The 20,441-nt window shown below is 38.8% G+C and overlaps 1 protein-coding gene across 2 annotated transcripts in view; it reads right to left on the bottom strand.

Moving 5' to 3' along the window:
- Positions 1-20,441, bottom strand: part of SLC39A11 (solute carrier family 39 member 11) — a 538,533-nt gene that overhangs the window by 372,112 nt on the left and 145,980 nt on the right. For both annotated transcript variants that reach the window (XM_044676317.1, XM_044676318.1), the window contains one exon: positions 9,312-9,453. In XM_044676317.1, the coding sequence (XP_044532252.1) occupies positions 9,312-9,453 (142 nt within the window). The remainder of the gene's footprint in view (positions 1-9,311; positions 9,454-20,441) is intronic.

Here is a 20,441-nt window from a genome sequence, read left to right as displayed (position 1 = left end):
ATTTTGTGCATACTAAAATATCCAGAGCAACTTTCTTTATGGAAGCAAAGCACTAGATACAAAATATGGCCCAATCAAATGAAGAATAATTAAAAGAAAAAATATTATTTTATGAATGGAATATAATATTTTTGTGCAGTTAGAAATGAGAAACAAGAAATTCAGAGAAATAAAGGAAAATCTATATGAACTGATATGGAGAAAAACGAGTAAACCCAAAAGAACAATATGCACAATGATTACAGCAATGGTCACCAAAAAGAAAGTCCAATTCTTGGTAATCAGAAAACAGATCAATTCATCAACTAGTATTTATTATGCACCTGGTATTGGATGTTGGGATATAAATACCTAAAAAAACAACAATCCCTACACTCCAAGGTGCTTAAATTCTAATTGGATTAACAAGTAAAAATAAAAATACATACAGTATAAATATAAAGTTAATAAATACAAATATATACATAAAATAGTTAAATTCAAATGCCCCCCTAAACAAATTTCCACATTGGCCATGCCAAATAATGTATGTCTCATTCACCTCTATAGAAGGAGGTAGGTAGTGTTCTGTATCTTCTGTCCTCTGGAACCACAGTTTATCACTGCATTAATCAGAGTTCTCAAGTATTTCAAAAGTGTTTTTCTGATTTATGACTTGTTTTATATGGGTATATGATTTGGGGTTTTGGTTTTAAAAGATTACTCTATTACAAAAATGAATAGTATGGAAATAAGTATCAAGTGATAACACATTTATAACCCAGTGGAATTGTTTGTCAGCTCCAGGGTAACCATGGAAAACTGTTTAAAAATAAACATTTGGCTCTAAAAAAAATAAATAGAACAAAGTTATTTTTCTTTATAATGTTGTCATTGTATAAATTATTCTTCTAGTTCTACTCACTTCACTCTGAATCAGTTCAAAGTTATCTTCCCAATTCTCTCTAAACCATCTCATCATTTCTTATATATTATTATGTATTCTAATACATGCAAAGATAATCAATTGTTCAGCCATTCCCCAAATGATGGGGCACCCTTAGTTTCCAGTTCTTCACCATCACAAAAAGAACTACTTGACAGATCTTTATACTTACAGGTACTTTTCCTCTTTCTTTGATCTCTTTGGGATATATGTTTAGTAGCAGTACTGCTAGGTCAAAGGTTTAATGACTCTGGGGATGTGGCTCCATGTGTGAGCCATCCCATGTAACAAAAAAGAAGAAAAAAAGCAATTTAACAAAACTATCCAATGCATGAACTGAATCTGATATCATTTTATATAATGCTTCACACCCATAGTTTCTCCATACATCTCTGCAAGAAAGGTACATATAGTTTCTCATCTTTTCTACAGGATCAACCAAGCTTCCTCAGCTGATCTGCGCAATGTTCTCTCTAAAATAACTAAAATGCCAAAGCCCTTTTTTTGAGAGCAGGGAGAAGCCTCAAATGAGAGGCAATTAAGTCCCTACAGGGGCCAGTGTGCACCTGGCAGAGGTTGTACAAGGCCAATGTTCTGAAGATACTTCCTTTGGTTCACTGGCTGCTGCTGTCTTTGGCCCTCAAGCAAGTCATCCTACTACAGCTTCGGCAGTGTTGGAAAATGCATTTGTCAGCATTTGGAAGGGTCTTGCCTTCACTTTCTGTCTAACACTTTAAGTATCTGTCATTATGAAGTGATGTCTAGAAATTTTAAAGGAAAGAGACACAGAAAAAAGTCCCACTGATATAAAATCTGTAAGTTGTTTTTTCTCTTTTAACCCATTATTTCCAATCCTGCATTTCTCCCCAGTTAATATTCTTGTAATCTCAGACCTCTTGGAATCTGCTTTCAATTTCTGTTAGGCACTCTGTACATTATGGAAAATGACTGCCAAGTCATTCAAGTAAAGATCATGCTAAGTAAATAAAATAAGCCTAAGTGCTGAGGAATCCCTGCCATGGAGATTATATGGGTTTGCCCACCTAACTGTAGCAAATGAAATGTGATGCTCAAATGTCTCCAAGTTTTATATGTGTAGTTAAAAATGGAGGTAAATATTTTTCTCCTCAGTCTTTTCCAAGAACTCTGTTAACTGGGCATCAGGAAGTCTAGACACAGAACTCAAAATCTGTTCTGCAGTCTAGTTACACTACATGATCAAAATGTGGTTTGGTTTTGTCCTCTGTTTGCATATACCTTGCTAAATGAGCTTTAAAGGCTCAACTGCTTCCCAACTACAGGCTGTCAAGGAAGCAAGTGGCAGCTCATTAGCTCATGGGAAAGTATTCAAATTGCATTTTTTTGTTGTAGCCTTTGCCATCTTTTGCTCTATTGCTCAACACCCTGCTGTCAATAGGGAAAAAAAAATTCTTAAAAACCTGCCTGATCCAAGAGATTCTAAGCTGGTTTAATACAATCACTGGAAAGGAACAGCTTTGTAATCTTGGCTGAATAAAAGAATGCCATTCAGATACCAGGGCAAAATCTCTGCTTATGTCCCTACTGGTGTTTGTTTTTTTCTCCCTCCTTTTTCTTTCAGGCTAGGCCAAAATCAGTTTAGAGGCAAGGGAAGAAAATATTTTAATTAGTCTCTTAAATTTAAGTAGCCATGGGACATGAGGCCAGAAAACAAAAATTGATAGCTATATTTTTCATTCTGGTGGCTAACAAAGATGGAAAACAACAGGCTACAATTTATATTTAAGTAGTTAATAGTATTGCTACAAGCCTAAGCTGAGGACTTGGGTATCATCACGGATGCAAAGCTGAGGCTACTGTAGCTCAATGGAGAGGGTAACGTCAATGAAAGTCTCCTCCATAATAAACATCTCATTAAGTTTCCAAACCAGCCCATTTAATCTTGCAACTGTTCACAATCCTGAATTTATAGTCAAGCCCTAACAACTTGTCACTTGAGTGAGTTTAATTAGTACTGCAGGCTAATGGGCCACAACCATGCCTAGCTAACCCAAAGAGACAAGTGCAGCCTGGAGGGGAACTTTTCTCAAATCCAATTTCCCAGAGAAGGGGAAGGGACTCAGGGGCCAGATCTGTTCTTGCTTGTTTGTACAGATCCTCCATTAAGAGGAAACCCTCAAAGACGTGCCATCATTGGAGACACCCAAGGCTTGATAGTGGAGGGCAAAGGGGGAGTGAGGTGACCAGAGCAAGACATGTGAGCAGCTGTGGAAAAGGCTACAGGTCATGAGACTGCAAAGATTTCATTCTAGATGGAGATGTAGGCTAATAACATTCCACAGAGGGAGACAGACAGACAGACAGACTGAAGTAGTAATCAACACTGAAAGACAGAGATGGAGAAACAGAAATCCTCAGAGGAAGACAGAGGGAGAGGGAGACCCGTTTTTAATCAAGTCAAGATATATTTTGGATTATAGGAAGAGGAGAAAGGTTACTATAGCAACGCCTTCAAGCTGCTCTATTTGTCTGCACTGGCATTTCAAAAATACAGACCATAGAGTTACATATGGCCAAAGAGAAAATTGCCAGCCGGTGAGTCGCCCCTCCATCGACAGGGTGCCTAGGGCTGTGGCAGGGAGAAGAAGGGGGCATCTTGATGAGCCCAGGGGCAGAGGGGTCAAGACTAGGGAGAGTTCCAGGGAGACACCATGGCTGCCGGGGCCTTACCTCATTTCCTAGGTACAGATTCTAAGGTTCTAGAAGACTCTGTTCCCTCTTCCCCTCCTTCTGCTCCTGCTTTTAAGATCAAGGAGAGCCTTGCCTTCATTTCCTATCTCAAACTGCTGGGCAGACATGGAAGAAGGTAGAAAATTCATGCAGAGTTCGTTATACTTTCCCCAGAGAACACCACCAGGTAGAGCCAATTCAACAAACATTCATTAAACAGTGGCTATGTGCAAGGCACTATGCTAGGTGCTAGGGATATAAAAAAGACAAATTATTCCGTTCTTGTCCCCAAGGCCTGCAATCTAATATGAGGATATGAGAAACATATAAATGAATATGAGACAAACTAGAATGTGATAAACACAAAGGTGAGATGCAGACAAAGTGCTATAAGAAATAAGATTACTTTGGGGGAGGGGGGATATCACGAAAGGCTTGATTAAAGACATGGTGCTTGAGCTGAGCCTTAAAGAATAAAGATGCAGTGTCATTAGAGAAGGAGCTGTAGCCAGAAAAGAGGAGGACACTCATTCCAGGCAATAGAGGGGGTGGCCTGCACAAATGTAGGAAGGCAGGAAAAAGCAGGGGGAAATAGGAGAATAGATAATGTTCTGGCTTGGTTAGAACAGAGTGTGGAAAGGAAAGTATATTAGAGGGGAAAGTGGGTTTAAGTCAACAATGCTCTGATTTTCCAGGCTAAAGAGTTTGCATTTTATCCTACTGATAATAGGAAATTATCATTAAGAACAACCACCAAAAAAAAAAAAAAAAGAAAAAAAAACAAGAAAAAAAACTGGGAAGTTACATGGTCAGACATGAGGATTCAGAATATTATTTCAGCAGTTGTATGAAAGAAGGATGAATGAGAGAGGAGCCACAAGAATTGGGGAGATCACTAAGGATACTTACGATAGCCTAGGTCAGGCATTCTTAACCTGGAATCAACAAATACATTCAGGGAGTCTATGAACTCAGATAAGGAAAAAGTTATATCTTTATTTTCATAAGCTTTGATTTCCTTTGTAATTCTATGCATTTTATTTTGTACTTTTTTTTAAACCCTTAACTTCTGTGTATTGGCTCCTAGGTGGAAGAGTGGTAAGGGCTAGGCAATGGGGGTCAAGTGACTTGCCCAGGGTCACACAGCTGGGAAGTGTCTGAGGCCAGATTAATACCCAGAATTATAGGTTTAAATAAACCACCCCTCTTTTTTTATAGTTGCCATCTTTGGCTTATTTCCCCCATTGTTCTCTTTGTCATCACACAACTAAAATCCAGCTCTTCCAAAACCACAACTAAAGCCAGAAAGAGGCAAAAAAAACAGAGATAGGGACAGAGAAGCAACACTTGTACACCACTTTATTTGCCATAGGGAGGTAACTTTTTGGAAAGTTGAGCACCAGGCTAAATAAATGGGAATGTGCCTTCAGCACAACTGCTTTGCTTCTATTACCTGACTTGGAGAATTTTCAAAGAGGAAAAATTGAAAATGCTATTCATAAGAACCAGAGGAGGCCTTGAAGATTGCCTAATCCAAACCTCTTGGTTTTATAGATGAGGAAACTGAGGCAGAGCAAGGGAATAAGCATTTATTAATCGCTATATGCAAGACAGTGTGCTAATAAATCCAAAGGGATTAAGTGATTTGCCCAGGGTTGAAAAATAAGTGGTACAGCTAAAACCTGACCCTGGATCTCTGCAGATCTTATACTCTGAACACAACAATTCTTTCTCAAGTGCTTTAAAGTTCTTCAACTGCATAAAAAGCTACAATTTTCCTGAGTTTCAAAACAAGTCCTGGGCCTCTTAATCCTCCTGCTTAAGTTCTTATCAGGAAGGTATACCTGTATCACTAGCTTAAGCTGTTTATTTCAGCATCATTCCTATTCTTTATCATGCCTTTATCAGACCATCTTCTTATAAGACAGATTTTTCTAAAATTCTGCTTTCTCATGCCCTCATTATCTTCTTGGTCAGAGTTATGACTAGCAGGCAGGTTGGCATCATCACCATTTTCTACATGAAGTAGACAGAGAGGAAATTTTCTGATGTCTATAAAGATTTAAGTGTTAGCTGTCTCTTCTCCTGCACTCCCCAACCTGTGTAGAGCTTTTTTTCCTAAGTGGCCTTTCCAATGAATGTTCGGGGCTGTTCTCCAAAAGAAGCCTTTGCCTTGCTAATCATATTATAAGAGGTTTCTCCTGTGTGGGACATAATAGTTTGGTGCTTAGGAAAAAAAGAACACCTTATTGGTATCTGAATTTAAATTCCACACCAATTTCCACAGATTTCTCTGATCCAAAGTAAGCCAGAAAATCTGCAGAAGGGCAGTATCTGAGGTCATCTCTCACACAGTCACTCAAACTTTTTAATCCACCCATCCCCTAGATAACATGCATTGGTGGGGAAATTTGCCACAGTCCTGGCCCCAGTAACATCAGTCACCCCCATTACATCATCCCCTCCTCCTGTGACATTAAATAGAGATTTTCCCACACTTACCCACCCCCTCTCACATCAGGTGGTATTTTTTTCCCTATACTCACTCCCAGTGACTAAAGAAGGTTTTCTCTGACCTCTGAAGGAGTTGTCTTGTTACCTCAAAAAGTCCTAAGCAGGGGACAGCTGGATAGCTCAGAGGATTGAGAGTCAGGCCTAGAGACAGGAGGTCCTAGGTTCAAATCAGGCCTCAGACACTTCCCAGCTGTGTGACCCTGGGCAAGTCACTTGACCCCCATTGCCCACCCTTACCACTCTTCCACCTATGAGCCAATACACAGAAGTTAAGGGTTTTAAAAAAAATAAAAGTAAAAAAAAAAAAGTCCTAAGCAGGGGGCAGCTAGGTAGCTCAGTGGATTGAGAGCCAGGCCTAAAGATGGGAGATCCTAGGTTCAAATGAGGCCTCAGACACTTCCCAGTTCTGTGACTCTGGATAAGTCACTTGACCCCCATTGCCTAGCCCTTACTACTCTTCTGCCTTGGAGCCAATACACAGTATTGACTCCAAGATGGAAGGTAAGGGTTTAAAAAAAAAAAGTCCTAAGCACCCTACTTCAGCTACTCTTGCTTTGGAGGTGCAGCTTCCATTCCCCAGACTTGATCATGATTCCCTGGAATTTGTAAACCTCTCTACATATCTGGATTTTACAAAGTTGGGTCTTGTTGCCTTAGAATTTACCTATCTATTTAACTGAATTTTACAAAAGTTGGTGATGTTTCCCTAGGATTCATAATTTTTTTTCTCCCTCTGAATTGTACAAAAATTAATATTATTTCTGCGAGGTTCATGACTCTTTCTTCAGGACTATTTTTATCAAAAATTGCCTGATTCCCCATGGAATGAATAAGGAAGATGATGAGTTTCAGGCAGTATGAGGAATTATCTTGGCTCAGGACTGCACTCATCAACCATCTAGCTCTAATGTAGGAGGAATGGAAGGCATGGAGATTGTAGTGCTGTGGCTGAAGAAATATTGCACATAGAGTGATTAGTAATATATGTGAAGCCCAGTGAGGGTGGGATGGAATAAGTCATGATAATTGGTGGGGGGAAGAATTAGGAAGAATCACATTTTTCCCAAACAGATCCTAAGACAGGGAATGCTTTGAAGAAGAAATAAGGGAAGGTTAGGCTTGGAGTGAGCCTACAGAGACATGACAAGAGTGGTTAAGAGGTGATTTGAAGTGAAAAATAGGAATAGAGTATGAAGGGATCTTTAAAAAGGCAAGATGGACACATCTATTTCCTTTTCAACAACTAAAAGCAGCAATACTCACACCTTCATATGGGCTGGGAATAAAGCATTAGGAGACCAAAAGGGGAAAGGACTTAAGACCCAAGGGATGAAAAACAAAAGCTGAGCTTCAGAACAATAAAAGGGTTTCTTGGCCACAGAGACTACTAGAGGATGACAAAGCAGTTTAGGAAATCTCTTTCCAGTGGGCTGCTGCTGAATATAACTCTAGGAGTTTTTTAAGAATCTTTTAATCAAGGAGAACATCTCCTCTTGATCCCAACTGTTAATATTCTCTCTCTCTCTCTCTCTCTCTCTCTCTCTCTCTCTCTCTCTCTCTCTCTCTCTCTCTCTCTCTCTCTCTCCCCTCCCGAACTACATTACATTAATTATTTTGTATTTATGCACTTTATAGTGATGCTGTACATATTTGCTGTGTACATTTTATCTCCCCATTGAAACGGAAGCTCCTAGCAAGCTGAGATTGTTTCATTCTTTGCACTTACAAAGTACTTACTAGTACATTGTAGGCATCTAATAAATGATTTTCGATTCATTGATGGATTGATGAAGCTGAGATTCTGGACTGTAAAACTTTTCTTAATCTATGGAGAGTTAATTAGTAGAAGAAACAATCACATTTTCCCAAACAGATCCCAAGAAAGAATATCACAAAGACATTTTTAAGTTCTGCACAGCCTTCATCATCTTGGAAGGAAGCAAAAGAGAATCACTGAATATTGTTACAAGTTTGGGTCTGTAATTCTGTCACACTTGTCACACTGTCTCCGATGCATAAAAGAACTGGAGCATCAGGACATGAAAAGTTTTAGAGGACCTGAGCTGTAGGAGACTCACTCTGAGATTGAGAGATGAGAAATGGTGGAGGGTGCCTCAGTGTCCCAATCCTCTCACTCGCCACCCTGGAATGACTCCAGAGGGCTAGGGCTGAGCAGTATAAGTTCCATCCAATCCAATGATCCAAACACCCAAGCTTTACTGGCAGGTCCTTAAGCACAGAGCTATTTCCCTGTCGTCTCTACCTGCTTCCTAGACTCCCAGCTCTCCACTGTTTTCAGACAAGTAGTCACAGGGGCAGACACCCCTCTCCCCTCACTGGCATCATGCTCAGTCATTACCAGTCCCCAAAGGCTTGGAACCCAGATCAACTTACTCTTTCCTCAATCACTAACAAATTTCTAGCCCTGGATTCCCTCTTCCCAGTAACTCAGTGTAATTGGTAAAGACACTAAAATGTCAGGTTCTGTGGCAGCTAGGTGGCTCAGTGGATTGAGAGCCCAGGCCTAGAGACAAGAGGTCCTGGGTTCAAATCTGGCCTAAGACACTTCCTGTGTGATCCTGGGCAAGTCACTTAACCCCATTCTCTAGCCCATATCCCTCTTTTGCCTTAGAACCAATACACGGTGGTGATTCTAAGACAGGAGGTAACGGTTTTGGTTTTTTTTTTTAAGTCATTGCTAATATTATTGCTAATAACAACAATGACAACACTTAGGATAGTGCCTGGTTCATAGTAAGCATTTAATAAATGGTCACTGACTGACAATATCCACGATGCTCAACCCTCACCACTGTAGTCCTGACATTATTGGTTACCACACTTGGAAAGATCAGATAAAAAATGCAAAGTCTCAATGACCATTTTTGTTAAACCCTTACCTTCTGACTTAGTATCAATTCAAACACAAAAAGACTAACAAGAATTAGGCAATTGGGATTAAGTTATTTGCCCAGAGTCACACAGCTAGGAAGTATCTGAGGCTAGAATTGAACCTAGGTATTCTCAAACCCAGGCCTAATGCTCTATCCACTATGCTCTACCTAGCTGCCCCTCAAATGATCACTCTTAAATAACCAAGCTATTGTCTAAAAAATTGACCTAGCAATTCATTAGAGATACAAGGTCAGGTTGAGAGGCTTGCCTGAATGAAGTCCAGTTCGACCTATCCGGATGGAAAGTTCATTTTCATGGAAAGGCAGAGGGAATTCAGCATTAGCTTTCTCCTTCATTGCTTTGGAGTCGAAGCTCAGCATTAGGGCCATTTGCGAGTCTTCAGCCATACCCTGAAACAAGAAGTATCAAAGTCAATGGGATATAAATCAGTTAATAATCAATAGCAGTTCATATCTAGCCCCAGACACTTCCTCACTATGTGATCCTGAGCAAGACACTTAACCCTAACTGCCTAGCCCTTCCCACTCTTCTGTCTTAGAATTGATACTACAACAGAAGGTAAGGGTATAAAATAATAATAATGAAAATCAACAGCACTTATTAAGTATCAGCTATGCAGGTCACTCACCATGCTACACATCAGGGATAAAAAAAAAGTATAATGTAATCCCTTCCCTCAAGAACAAGAAAGCAACAAGTATTGAACACTAAACCATGTAAAAGGCACAGTGCTAAACATTGGGGATATATTCCATGCTTGGAATGCTCTCCCTCCTCATTTCTACCTCCTAGTTTCCTTGTCTTCCCTGCAAGTCATAGCTAAAACTCTATCTTCTAAAGGAAGTCCTTTCCTAATCTTCTTTCTCCTCCTTCTTCTCCTCCTCCTCCTTCTTTTAAAATGGGCAAGCCTCCCATCTTAGAATCAATACTGAATATCAGTTCTAAGGCAGAAGAACAATAAGAACTGGACAATTGAGTTAAAATGATTTACCTAAAGTCACACAGCTAAGAGGTGCCTGCCTTTCCCACAATCCTTCTTAATCCCAGTGCCTTCCTTTTATTGATTATTCCCTATTGTCTCCTTCATTAAACTAGGAGATCTCAAAGATCTCCTCAAAGGGCAAAGATTGTCTGTTGCCTTCCTTCTGCCTGGCATAGACTTGGTGGGCACTTCATAAGTACTTACTGACTGACCATAAATACAATGCAGGAGATAACAAGTGTATATATATATATATATATATATAAGCTTTTCAAAAAAAAAATGATGCTTGAGCCAAGTCTTAAAGAAAGACAGTCTATGAGGCACCAGGAAGGAGGGAATGAACTCCAGGCATCTGGGAGAGCCATTGCCAGATATGTTGCTGAGAGGCAGAGATTTGGAAAACTACCTTGAACTTGAAAACAAGGTATTGGTGAAGACTAGCAACTTAAAACTTGGAAGTAAATGCTCTTGGTTTCTGGCCAAGATTCAGAACAATAGTTAGGAGACATCAACCTGTGCAAGATATTGTTACTAAATGCTAACCGTTATTGTGAAGACCAAATGAAATAATATTTGTAAAGGGCTCAGCCCAGTGTTAGGCATGTAGTGGTGCTTAATAAATATTCTCTTTCTCTGAAAGATGTCTGAAATACTCAAGGAATAGTAATTGACACTAGGTTTGCTATTGGATATTGATTGTTTCCTAGAATTCCACTAGCCTCTCTTCCTTCTTTTGGGTAGCAACAGTGGAAAGATCCTAACAAACCGGTCCAGACAGACCAATAGCTCTTTGGCAATGCTTACAGGTTTGTTAGAGGAGGAAACTGACTGCAGGAATGAGCTATTTGGGTAACCTTTGAATTGCATGAATATTTTTTTCCAATTATAGTTGCCTATGATGCTGTCTGCATATGAGGAATTTTAAGCTATTCATGTGTGGCTGATGAAAAGGTATGTTTGGGGCATGCATTTATGGGGATTATGAGGAGGCATAAATGTATAAATCTTCATTTTCAAACATCTTCCCCAAATTTGTTGACAGAAATGGTTCTGAGCTCAGGAGAAGGCTCTCTCATTAGAAAATTCTCTTTTTACTGATTCTCATTATTTCAATACAGGAAAATTCACTTGGGAATAATAATTATGCCTGTAAAAATAGGAAACTTATTCAGTGATTGAAGTCATGTATTTTAAATGGAACTTGTACACCAAAGCAGACTTTAAATGGATTTTAGGTCTAAAAATCTGGAGGGTGGCTTCAGGCTTGGTTCTTGTTCACTTCTAGGTCTTCTCCCCATCCCCCTTCCTTTGTGTCAGTCTTATCCTTTTTCCTTTTTGATGTCACTTCTTCTTTTTGGGTCCTTGACCTAGTCCTTTGTTATCTTCTTGAAGAACTTGCCCTATCAATCATTCCTTCTGTCACTCTCATCTTCGGTGTCTCCATTTTTACCACTCTCATCCTTTCTATCTACAAAACATGGTTTCCATCCATCCATAAGAAGTCTTCATTTGACCCTGCCATTCTTTCATTCTATTGCTTCCTTTCCTTTTCTTTCTCTCTTCATTTTGAGTGGCAACAGTAGAAAGATGAGGTAAATTATTTTTTTAAGAATATTTTTCCATGGTTACATGATTCATGATTTCCCCTCTTCCCTCCCTCCTCCCAGAGTTGACAAGCAATTCCACTGGTTTATACATATATCATTGTTCAAAACCTATTTCTATGTTATTCATATTTGCAGTAGAGTGATCTTTTAATATTAAAACCCTAATAATATCCCTATCAAACTACATGATCAATCCTATGTTTTTCTTCTGTGTTTCTGTTCCCACAGTTCTTTCTCTGGATGTTCCTCTGGATTGTCCTGGATCATTGCATTGCTGCTAGTAGAAAAACCTATTACATTCAATTGTGTCACAAGTGCATCGGTCTCTGTGTACAATGTTCTCTTAGTTCTGCTCCTTTCACTCTGCATCATTTCTTGAAGGTCTTTTCAGTTGACATAGAATTTGAGGATGTAAATTCTTAATGAGTTTGTTTCAACCATTGGCTTTTTGGTGATATTACTAGGTATGTTTGTAGAGAACACTAATTCTCTTTGTAGAAATGAGCTGTCTGGGTAATCACTGAATTTCATGTATATGTTTTTATAAATAACTGAGAGTTGCCTATAATTTTGTGTTTCTATAGAAGGAATGTGAAGTAGCTATTTAAGTATAGGTAATTAGGTGCCTCAGCTAATAGAATGCTGAAGCTGGCTGAAGTCAGGAAGATCTAGGTTCAAATCTGGTCTCAGACAATTACTAGTTGTGTGACCCTGGGCAACTCACTTAACTTCTGTTTGTCTTAATCCACTGGAAAAAGGAAATGACAAAGCACCCTAGTATCTTTGCCAAGAAAACCTGTGGACAACATTGGTTTGCTATGGTCCACAGGTTCACAAAAAGCAAGCATGGGGGAGAGAGATATGTTGGGGGCATGCCTTTATTCTTTCTCTCCTGATTTCCATTATTTAAATACAAGAAAAATTCCTCAGGAATAATATATGTTATATATATATTATATATTAGGAATAATAATCATGCTTGTGAAAATAGGAAATCTGCCCCAGAGATCAAAGTCATGTATTTTAAAAGGTAACTTGAATAAAAACTGACTTTTAATGGATTATAGGTTTTAAAATCTGGAGAGTAACTTCAGGCTTGGTTCTGCCACTGACTTTCCCTCTTTGTCTTCTCTCCCTTCCTCCTTTGCTCTAGTCTTTGAAGAGGAAGAATTATTTCTCCTTTTTGAAATCAACCTCATTTGTGCCCGTGGCCTAGTCTCCTGCTATGGCCAATAAAGGCCCTCCTCATCTTCACTCTCTCTTTCTACAGTTTCACTCTCTAATGCCTAAAAAACATGAAGTCTTCCTCTCCCTCACCCATAAAACAATTTTCATTTAACCCTATCTTTTACTCAGTCTTTAATCTCTCTCTTCTTTTTTACTGCCAAGATCCTGAAAAGAGTTATCTGTTTTCAATGCTTCTACTTCCTCATTTTCCATTAATAGTCTCTCCTCTATGAATGGAGTAGCACACTGACTGCACTCTTCCAATGAAACTGCTCTCTCCAAGGTTACTAATGAGATAATTTAGTCATATCTTTTGTTGTTTACCTACATTTCCCTTTTTATCCCTTCTCTGTAACCTTTCTCAGTTTCATTCTTTATATAAAGAAGAAAAAAAAACACTATGAAAAAGAGTTCAGCAAAACTAACCAACATAACCAAAAAGTCTGATGCTCTATGCAGTGTTAAAAACCTGTGGCCCCGGGGGCAGCTGGGTAGCTCAGTGGAGTGAGAGTCAGGCCTAGAGACAGGAGGTCCTAGGTTCAAACCCGGCCTCAGCCACTTCCCAGCTGTGTGACCCTGGACAAGTCACTTGACCCCCATTGCCCACCCTTACCAATCTTCCACCTATGAGACAATACACCGAAGTACAAGGGTTAAAAAAAAATTTAAAAAAAAAAAAAAACCTGTGGCCCCCAACCTGCAAAACTAGAGGGTGAGGTATTATCTGAGAGCTCTACTTTAGAGCCAAGAATCATTACAATTATGTAGCATCCACTTTTGATTATTTTGCAGTTATTGTTCTTTTTTCCATTTATGCAAGTCTTTTCCCACTCCAATCCATCTTCCATTCAATCATTAAAGTGATTTTCCTAAAGTGAAGGTCTGATCATGTCACTCCTCTACTCAATAAACTTCAGTTGATACCTATTACCTCCAGAATCAAATACAAAATGATCTATTTGGCATTGAAAGCCCTTCACAACCTAGTCCCTCTCCTATCTTCTTGATCTTCTTAAATCTTACTCTCCAACCTATTCTTCAATCCAGTGATCCAGTGGTCATTCTAAAACAAGACATTACTCTCTTGGCCCTGGGAATTTTCTCTCCTCTATTACTGAAATTCTCTTTCTCACTCTGCTCTGTTTACTGTTCTCTTAGCTTCCTTTAAGTCCCAACTAAAATCCCTTTTTTACCAGAAGACTTTTTCAACCCCTCCTTAAATCTAATATCTTCCTTTTGTCGATTATTTCCTATTTATTCTGTATATATATGTGTGTGTGTGTGTATATAACATATATGTGTGTATATATACACATACATATAATATATATTTGCATGTTGTCTCCCCCAATAAATTATAAGCTCCTAGAGGGCAGGAATTATCTTTTGTGTCTTTTTGTATCCCTAGTAGTTGGCACAGTACTCTTTAGCATACCACAGTTCTCTCATCATCTCTGAAGATCACTTTCATTTTTTCATTTTTAATTTTTTTTTAATTTTAAACCCTTAACTTCTGTGTATTGACTTATAGGTGGAAGATTGGTAAGGGTAGGCAATGCGGGTCAAGTGACTTGCCCAGGGTCACACAGCTGGGAAGTGTCTGAGGCCGGATTTGAACCTAGGACCTCCTGTCTCTAGGCCTGGCTCTCAATCCACTGAGGTACCCAGCTGCCCCGATTTTTAATTTTTTAACATTTATTAATATTTATTTTTTAGAAAAACTAACATGGTTACATGATTTATGCTCTTACTTTCCCCTTCACCCCTCGACCTCACCCCCCTTCCATGGTCAATATGCATTTCTACTGGTTTTAACATGTGTCATTGATTGAAGATCACTTTCAAATACCAGTCTTTCCCTTGAGTTCCAGGTCTCACATCTCCAACTGCCTATAAAAATCTTGCACATATTTCAAACTCAGTATGTCTAAAACTTCAATTTGTCCTCATTCTAACATACTGCTCTTCCTCCCAAACTCAAAATCATTCATCTCTGTTTCTACCATTTTCCTAAACCTCAATGATCAATTAATTACTAAGGGCTACTGGTTCTACCACAACATATTTCATTTCTCATTTATCACTCTATTCATTTGATCAACATACTAGTGCCAGGTCTCATTATCTCTTCCTTGGACTATCATAATATTTATCTAACGAGTCCCTCTGCTTATAGTCTCCCAACCTTTCCAATCTATTCTTCATACAACTGCTGAAATAATAAATCTAAGGAACCCACCTCTTAGCCTCCCTGGCATCTTTGAAATAAAATTTCACCTTCTACAAGAAGCTTTTCCCAGTTCCTTTAACATTTGTACCTTCCCTCTGAAATCACTTCCAATTTACACCAGATATATCCTGTATGTACATAGTTGTTTGCATGTTGTGTCATCTCCCCGCCCCTGCAATTTTTGTGAGTTCCTAAAGGGTAGGAACTATTTTGTGCCTCTCTATGTATCCCCAGAGCTTACTTAGTATATAAGGTACATAATAAGGCTTAATAAATGCTTTTTTGATTTGACTCCAGTGCCTAATGGAGAGAACATTAACAGATTTAGGAAATTTTACAACAAAATCTCAATATAACATTACTCACTACAGTAGATTCTTTATAAAACAAATTCATCATGCTATTTAATTCCTTAAGTACCAAAAGAAACTCATTATATGGTAGTTTTACCTAAAAGGCAGGGATATCCTCTGCAGAGATACTAAAAATAGCATTACAAATGAAGCTTATAGTAATAACCTTTGTATTTCTCATGAGAGTAAGAGAAGAAAAACTCTGAACAATGGCTCCTGAAAAAAATCAGGAAACCATAGAACTATGGGAGAATTTTCACATTAGTTAGAGGCAATAATTCAGAAAACTTTGATTTTACCATTACAGCACTAGAATGAAATTTTACTCTTCAGTCCCATGAGTAATTGACTAATTCCACTATTTAGAACTAATAATGGTAGGATCATGGCCCCTATAACTCACCTGGAAGAAAGGGGTAATTTTATTCTATATCAAAGCCAAAGTCAATAAGCCAAACCATTAGTATCAAACTTAAATAGAACAGGAGCCAGAAAACCATACAAAATGATCCCTGTGGGTTATATTTCTTTTTTAAACCCTACTTTCCATCTCAGAATCAATATTGTATATTGGTCCAAGGCAGAAGAGTAGTAAGGGCTAGGCAGTGGGGTTAAGTGACTTGTGCAGCGTTACATGCCTAGAAAGTTTTTGAGACCACATTTGAACCCAGGGCTTCCTGTCTCCACACCTGGTTCTCAATCCACTAAAACCCTTGGGTTACATATTGTGTTTATATTATCTATGTTTTATTGTATATTTATGTTGTTAATTATTTCCCAGTTAAATTTTAACACTTTAATCTGGTCTGCCTGCACTAAGGAGAGTCATGAGCCTCATGCTTGACACTTCTGTTCCAAACAACTGGAAGTTAATACAGGGAGGGGGGCAAGATCCTATGCATGGCACATTGCAACCCATCTTCAGTCTCAAGTAACACCACCATATGATGACAGCTTTGTATCACAGGAACATAGTATGCAGAGCAGAAAGGATCATTAGAGATCCTACCCCAAACTCCTTATTTTAAAGATGAAAAAAGTGAATCCCAGAAATTAATTGCTCAGGGTCCCCCAGGCAGCAGAACTGGGATTTCCAGGTCAGTTCTCTGATTTCCTATTCTCTTATCATTACACCTTCAGCTTCATGTGAAAATGGAAGTACTTTTTTTTATTTCATCAATTACAACCTAGATAAAAAATATTTGTGAGTAATTAGGACACTATTTAAATGAAAACACAAGAATTAGGGGTGTTTTGTGATCTATTCACAGAAACACAGCCCCTTCTTGGAAAAAAAAAACCTGATTAACCAATTAAATTTGCTTTCTTAATAAACATTAAATAAATGCTCTCTTTAGTTTTAGAATTACACAAAAAAATATCAGTGTGATGTTCAAAGTCTGTCATTTCTCTAAAAATCTCAATTCTAATGGCTTAGAACAAGACTTTAGAGAACCAATCCCTGACCTTTTTGGGTCATGAACTCTTTGGGCACTCTTGTGAAGCCTTCTCAGAATGTATGTGAACACATTAAAAAAATACTTGGGATTACAAAAGAGATCAATTATATTGAAATAAAGATGCAATTTTCCCTCCATTCAGGTTCACGGACCTCCTGAAATCTGTCAACAGATCCCTTGTGGATGCTAGGTTAAGAACCTCTGTACTACAGGATTAAGATGCCTTATTCTTTCATTTCTTTCTTTCCAAGTAAAGACTTGACTAAATCCATCATTTATTATCTTTTTACTTGTGCAACATTGGCTGCTCCTTTATTCTACTCATTACTTTCCTTGATGCAGTTTAATGAAAGCAGCAGCACCTCCATTAACTCCCAAATTAGGGGCTCTGCTAAACAATTGCCCTGGTGCCTCCGAAAGCCAAGTCCTAAGGTCTCTGTGAGCTTTTCCCCAAGCCTGGCAGCTTTGAAGGTTGCTCCCTCTGAAGCTTAGAAGTCCCCTGGAGAGTGCCCCCAGAGAGCCTCAGGAATGCTTCGACTACCTCAAAGGCGATCACACAAAGAGAGAACCAGTCAGGATGATTCAGAACTACCTTAAAACCAGAGAGAAAAAAAAGCTCAGAGGTGGAAGAGAACTCGGGGAGTCCCTGTTTCATAGATACTGTCCAATTACCCCCAAACTAGCTGGTATCAGTGCCAAACACTACTACCTGCAACATATTCCCAGTTCTTGGGTTGTTTGTTTTAATTCCTTCTAATTCTACATCTCCTAATATAAGCATCTAAGGAATCATTGGGCAGCTTAGGTAGGTGGCACAGTGTATAGACTGCCAGGTCAGAAAGATCCCTCTACCTAAGTTCAAATCTGGCCTAAGACACTTCTTGGCTATATGACTCTAGGCAAGTCACTTAACCTAGTTTGCCTCAGTTTCTTCCTCTGCAAAATGAGCTGGAGAAGGAAACATCAAACCCATCCAAAATTTCTGCTAAGAAATTCCCAAACGGGTTCTTGGAGAATCCGACACAACTGAAAACGACTGCACAACAACAAACCAGTCATTGCCGCAATAAAGGCATGTTTCATTATGAGGAGACATCAGCTGATTGCTCTCCTGTTGTTTTTCTTCTTTTTATAATGTGATGGATGCTTAACTGGGGGTAGGCGATGAAAAGAGAATCACTTCATTCCAACAGAGACTCTGTTGCATCCAAAAAGCACTAAAGCTGTTTATTTACTGGGAAAAGGAATGAAAGCCACTGGCAAGGAGGCCTGGGGGAGTGATCCCCTTGTTTCTGTACAGCTAGCATTAAACCCTGTTTGGTTTTAGCATTATTTGGGGGTGACTAGACCCTTGGGGAGTTATAAAAATGTTGATGCCGATGGTAACTCTCACGAGCTCTTCTTCCTCAGGAAAGATTCAATTCTTATAACCTTTGCAAGAAAGAAGCCTTCCTTAATAGACCAATTCACTTTCCAATTTTCTGTGCCCTTCAGCCAATCCATTAACCCTTCTGGGCCTCAGTTTTCTCATTTGTAAAATAAGGATAACTAATATTTGTATTACCTGTCTCATGAGACTGCTGTTAAGTAAATATTTTGCAATCCTTAAAGAGTGAAATAAATAAATTGGTTTTTTCCAACCTATCTATAAACAAATAAACTTTAAACTCACACTTCCAGCTCAATATGCTTTAAAAAAAACCCTCTCACTTACTATTTTTGCATCAATTCTAAGACAGAAAAGTGGCAAAAGCCTGACAATTGGGGTTAAGTGACTTGCCCAGGATCACAGAGCTGTGAAGTATCTGAAACCAAATTTGAACTCACGTCCTCCTGACTCCAAGCCTGGCACTCTATCCACTATGCTACCTAGCTGCTCCTTAACATACTTCAACAATTTTATCATTTCACATTTATTTTTATTTCCAGGCTTAGGTGGAATTGCAGAATTTTCCTCCTATAATACTCCTAAGTCTTGTAGGATGAAAATCTACCTCTAGCCATTTTTAAAGGAGCCAAATAAATAAAATTCCTACTCTTTCCCAATGCTACCTTTTTTCCCCCATGACAGCCTACTTGATTCAACTTAAATTGCTGATGAAGAAGCTATTACACATAGTGATATTGTGTGTGTGTGTGATACATTACATAATATGACAGTGTAATGAGTACAAGATATACAAAGGTAACCACCCTATTCTCTCTAACAGAGAGACTGAAAAGGTTTCATGGAGAAAGAAAGCTTCAAACTAGACCTTGAAGGAAGGGAAGACTTTCAAAAGATAAAGACAAAGAAGAGTTAGGGATTGGGCATTAAGAATAAATAACCCATGTGTAAGGATTTTAAAAGAATGAGATCAGGGAGTTGAAGGAAATACAGCTAGAAAGGTAGCTTCCGGAAAGATTGTATTCCTTGACAACCAGGGGAAAAAGAAGTTTTATTTTATTCTATAGAAAATGGGTAGCACTATAAGCTTCCTATTAGCTCAGAGCCACAGAGTGACATGATTAGTTCCATGCTTTACCTTCAGAAAGGCTTATGGAAAATACAGAGGGCACCTTCCTTGTCTCACTGGGCTCTAGGAAATATCCAAATACTATTGTGCTAATGAACTGAAGGAATTCCATGTGAACTGGAACAACCTCCAGAAATTGATGCAGAGTGAAAGGAGCAGAACCAGGAGAACATTGTACACAGAGACTGATACACTATGGTACAATCGAACATAACGGACTTCTCTATTAGCAACAAAGCAATGATCTGGGGCAATTCTGAGGGACTTAAAAGAAAGAACGCTTTCCACATCCAGAGAAAGAACTGTGGGAGTAGAAATGCAGAAGAAAGGCATTTCCTTGATCACATGGTTTGATGGAGATATGATTGGGGATGTAGACGCTAAATGATCCCTCTATTGCAAATATTAATAATATGGAAATAGGTCTTGATCAATGATACATGTAAAATCCAGCAGAATTGCTCATTGGGGGGGCAGCTGGGTAGCTCAGTGGATTGAGAGTCAGGCCTAGAGACAGGAGGTCCTAGGTTCAAATCCAACCTCAGACACTTCCCAGCTGTGTGACCCTGGGCAAGTCACTTGACCCCCACTGCCTACCCTTACCACTCTTCCACACATGAGCCAATACATAGAAGTTAAGGGTTTAAAAAAAAATTGCTCATTGGCTACGGGAGTGCAGGGGGGGGGGGGGGGGAAGAATATGAATCATGTAACCATAGGAATATACTCTAAATTAATTAATTAAATTTTAAAAAATTTAACAGTAAAGGATCCTGGATGTCTTTAAATATAAACCTCATAAGAACAAGATTTCCCTTTTTAATGCAGTCTTTCTGTCAACAAGGACCTATTTAGCACTTATATGCCAGACATTATGCTAAGTGCTGGAGATACAAAGAAAAGAAAGACATGCTTCCTCAAGTAGTTTGCATACTACGGGGTGAGACATCATGCAAACAACTATGTATCATAAGATATATATATATATATATATATATA

Source organism: Gracilinanus agilis, chromosome 4 (assembly GCF_016433145.1).
Source record: "Gracilinanus agilis isolate LMUSP501 chromosome 4, AgileGrace, whole genome shotgun sequence".
Taxonomy (NCBI): domain Eukaryota; kingdom Metazoa; phylum Chordata; class Mammalia; order Didelphimorphia; family Didelphidae; genus Gracilinanus; species Gracilinanus agilis.
The sequence above is the reverse complement of the archived record's forward strand: the minus strand, read 5'-3'. Positions and strand labels throughout refer to the sequence as shown.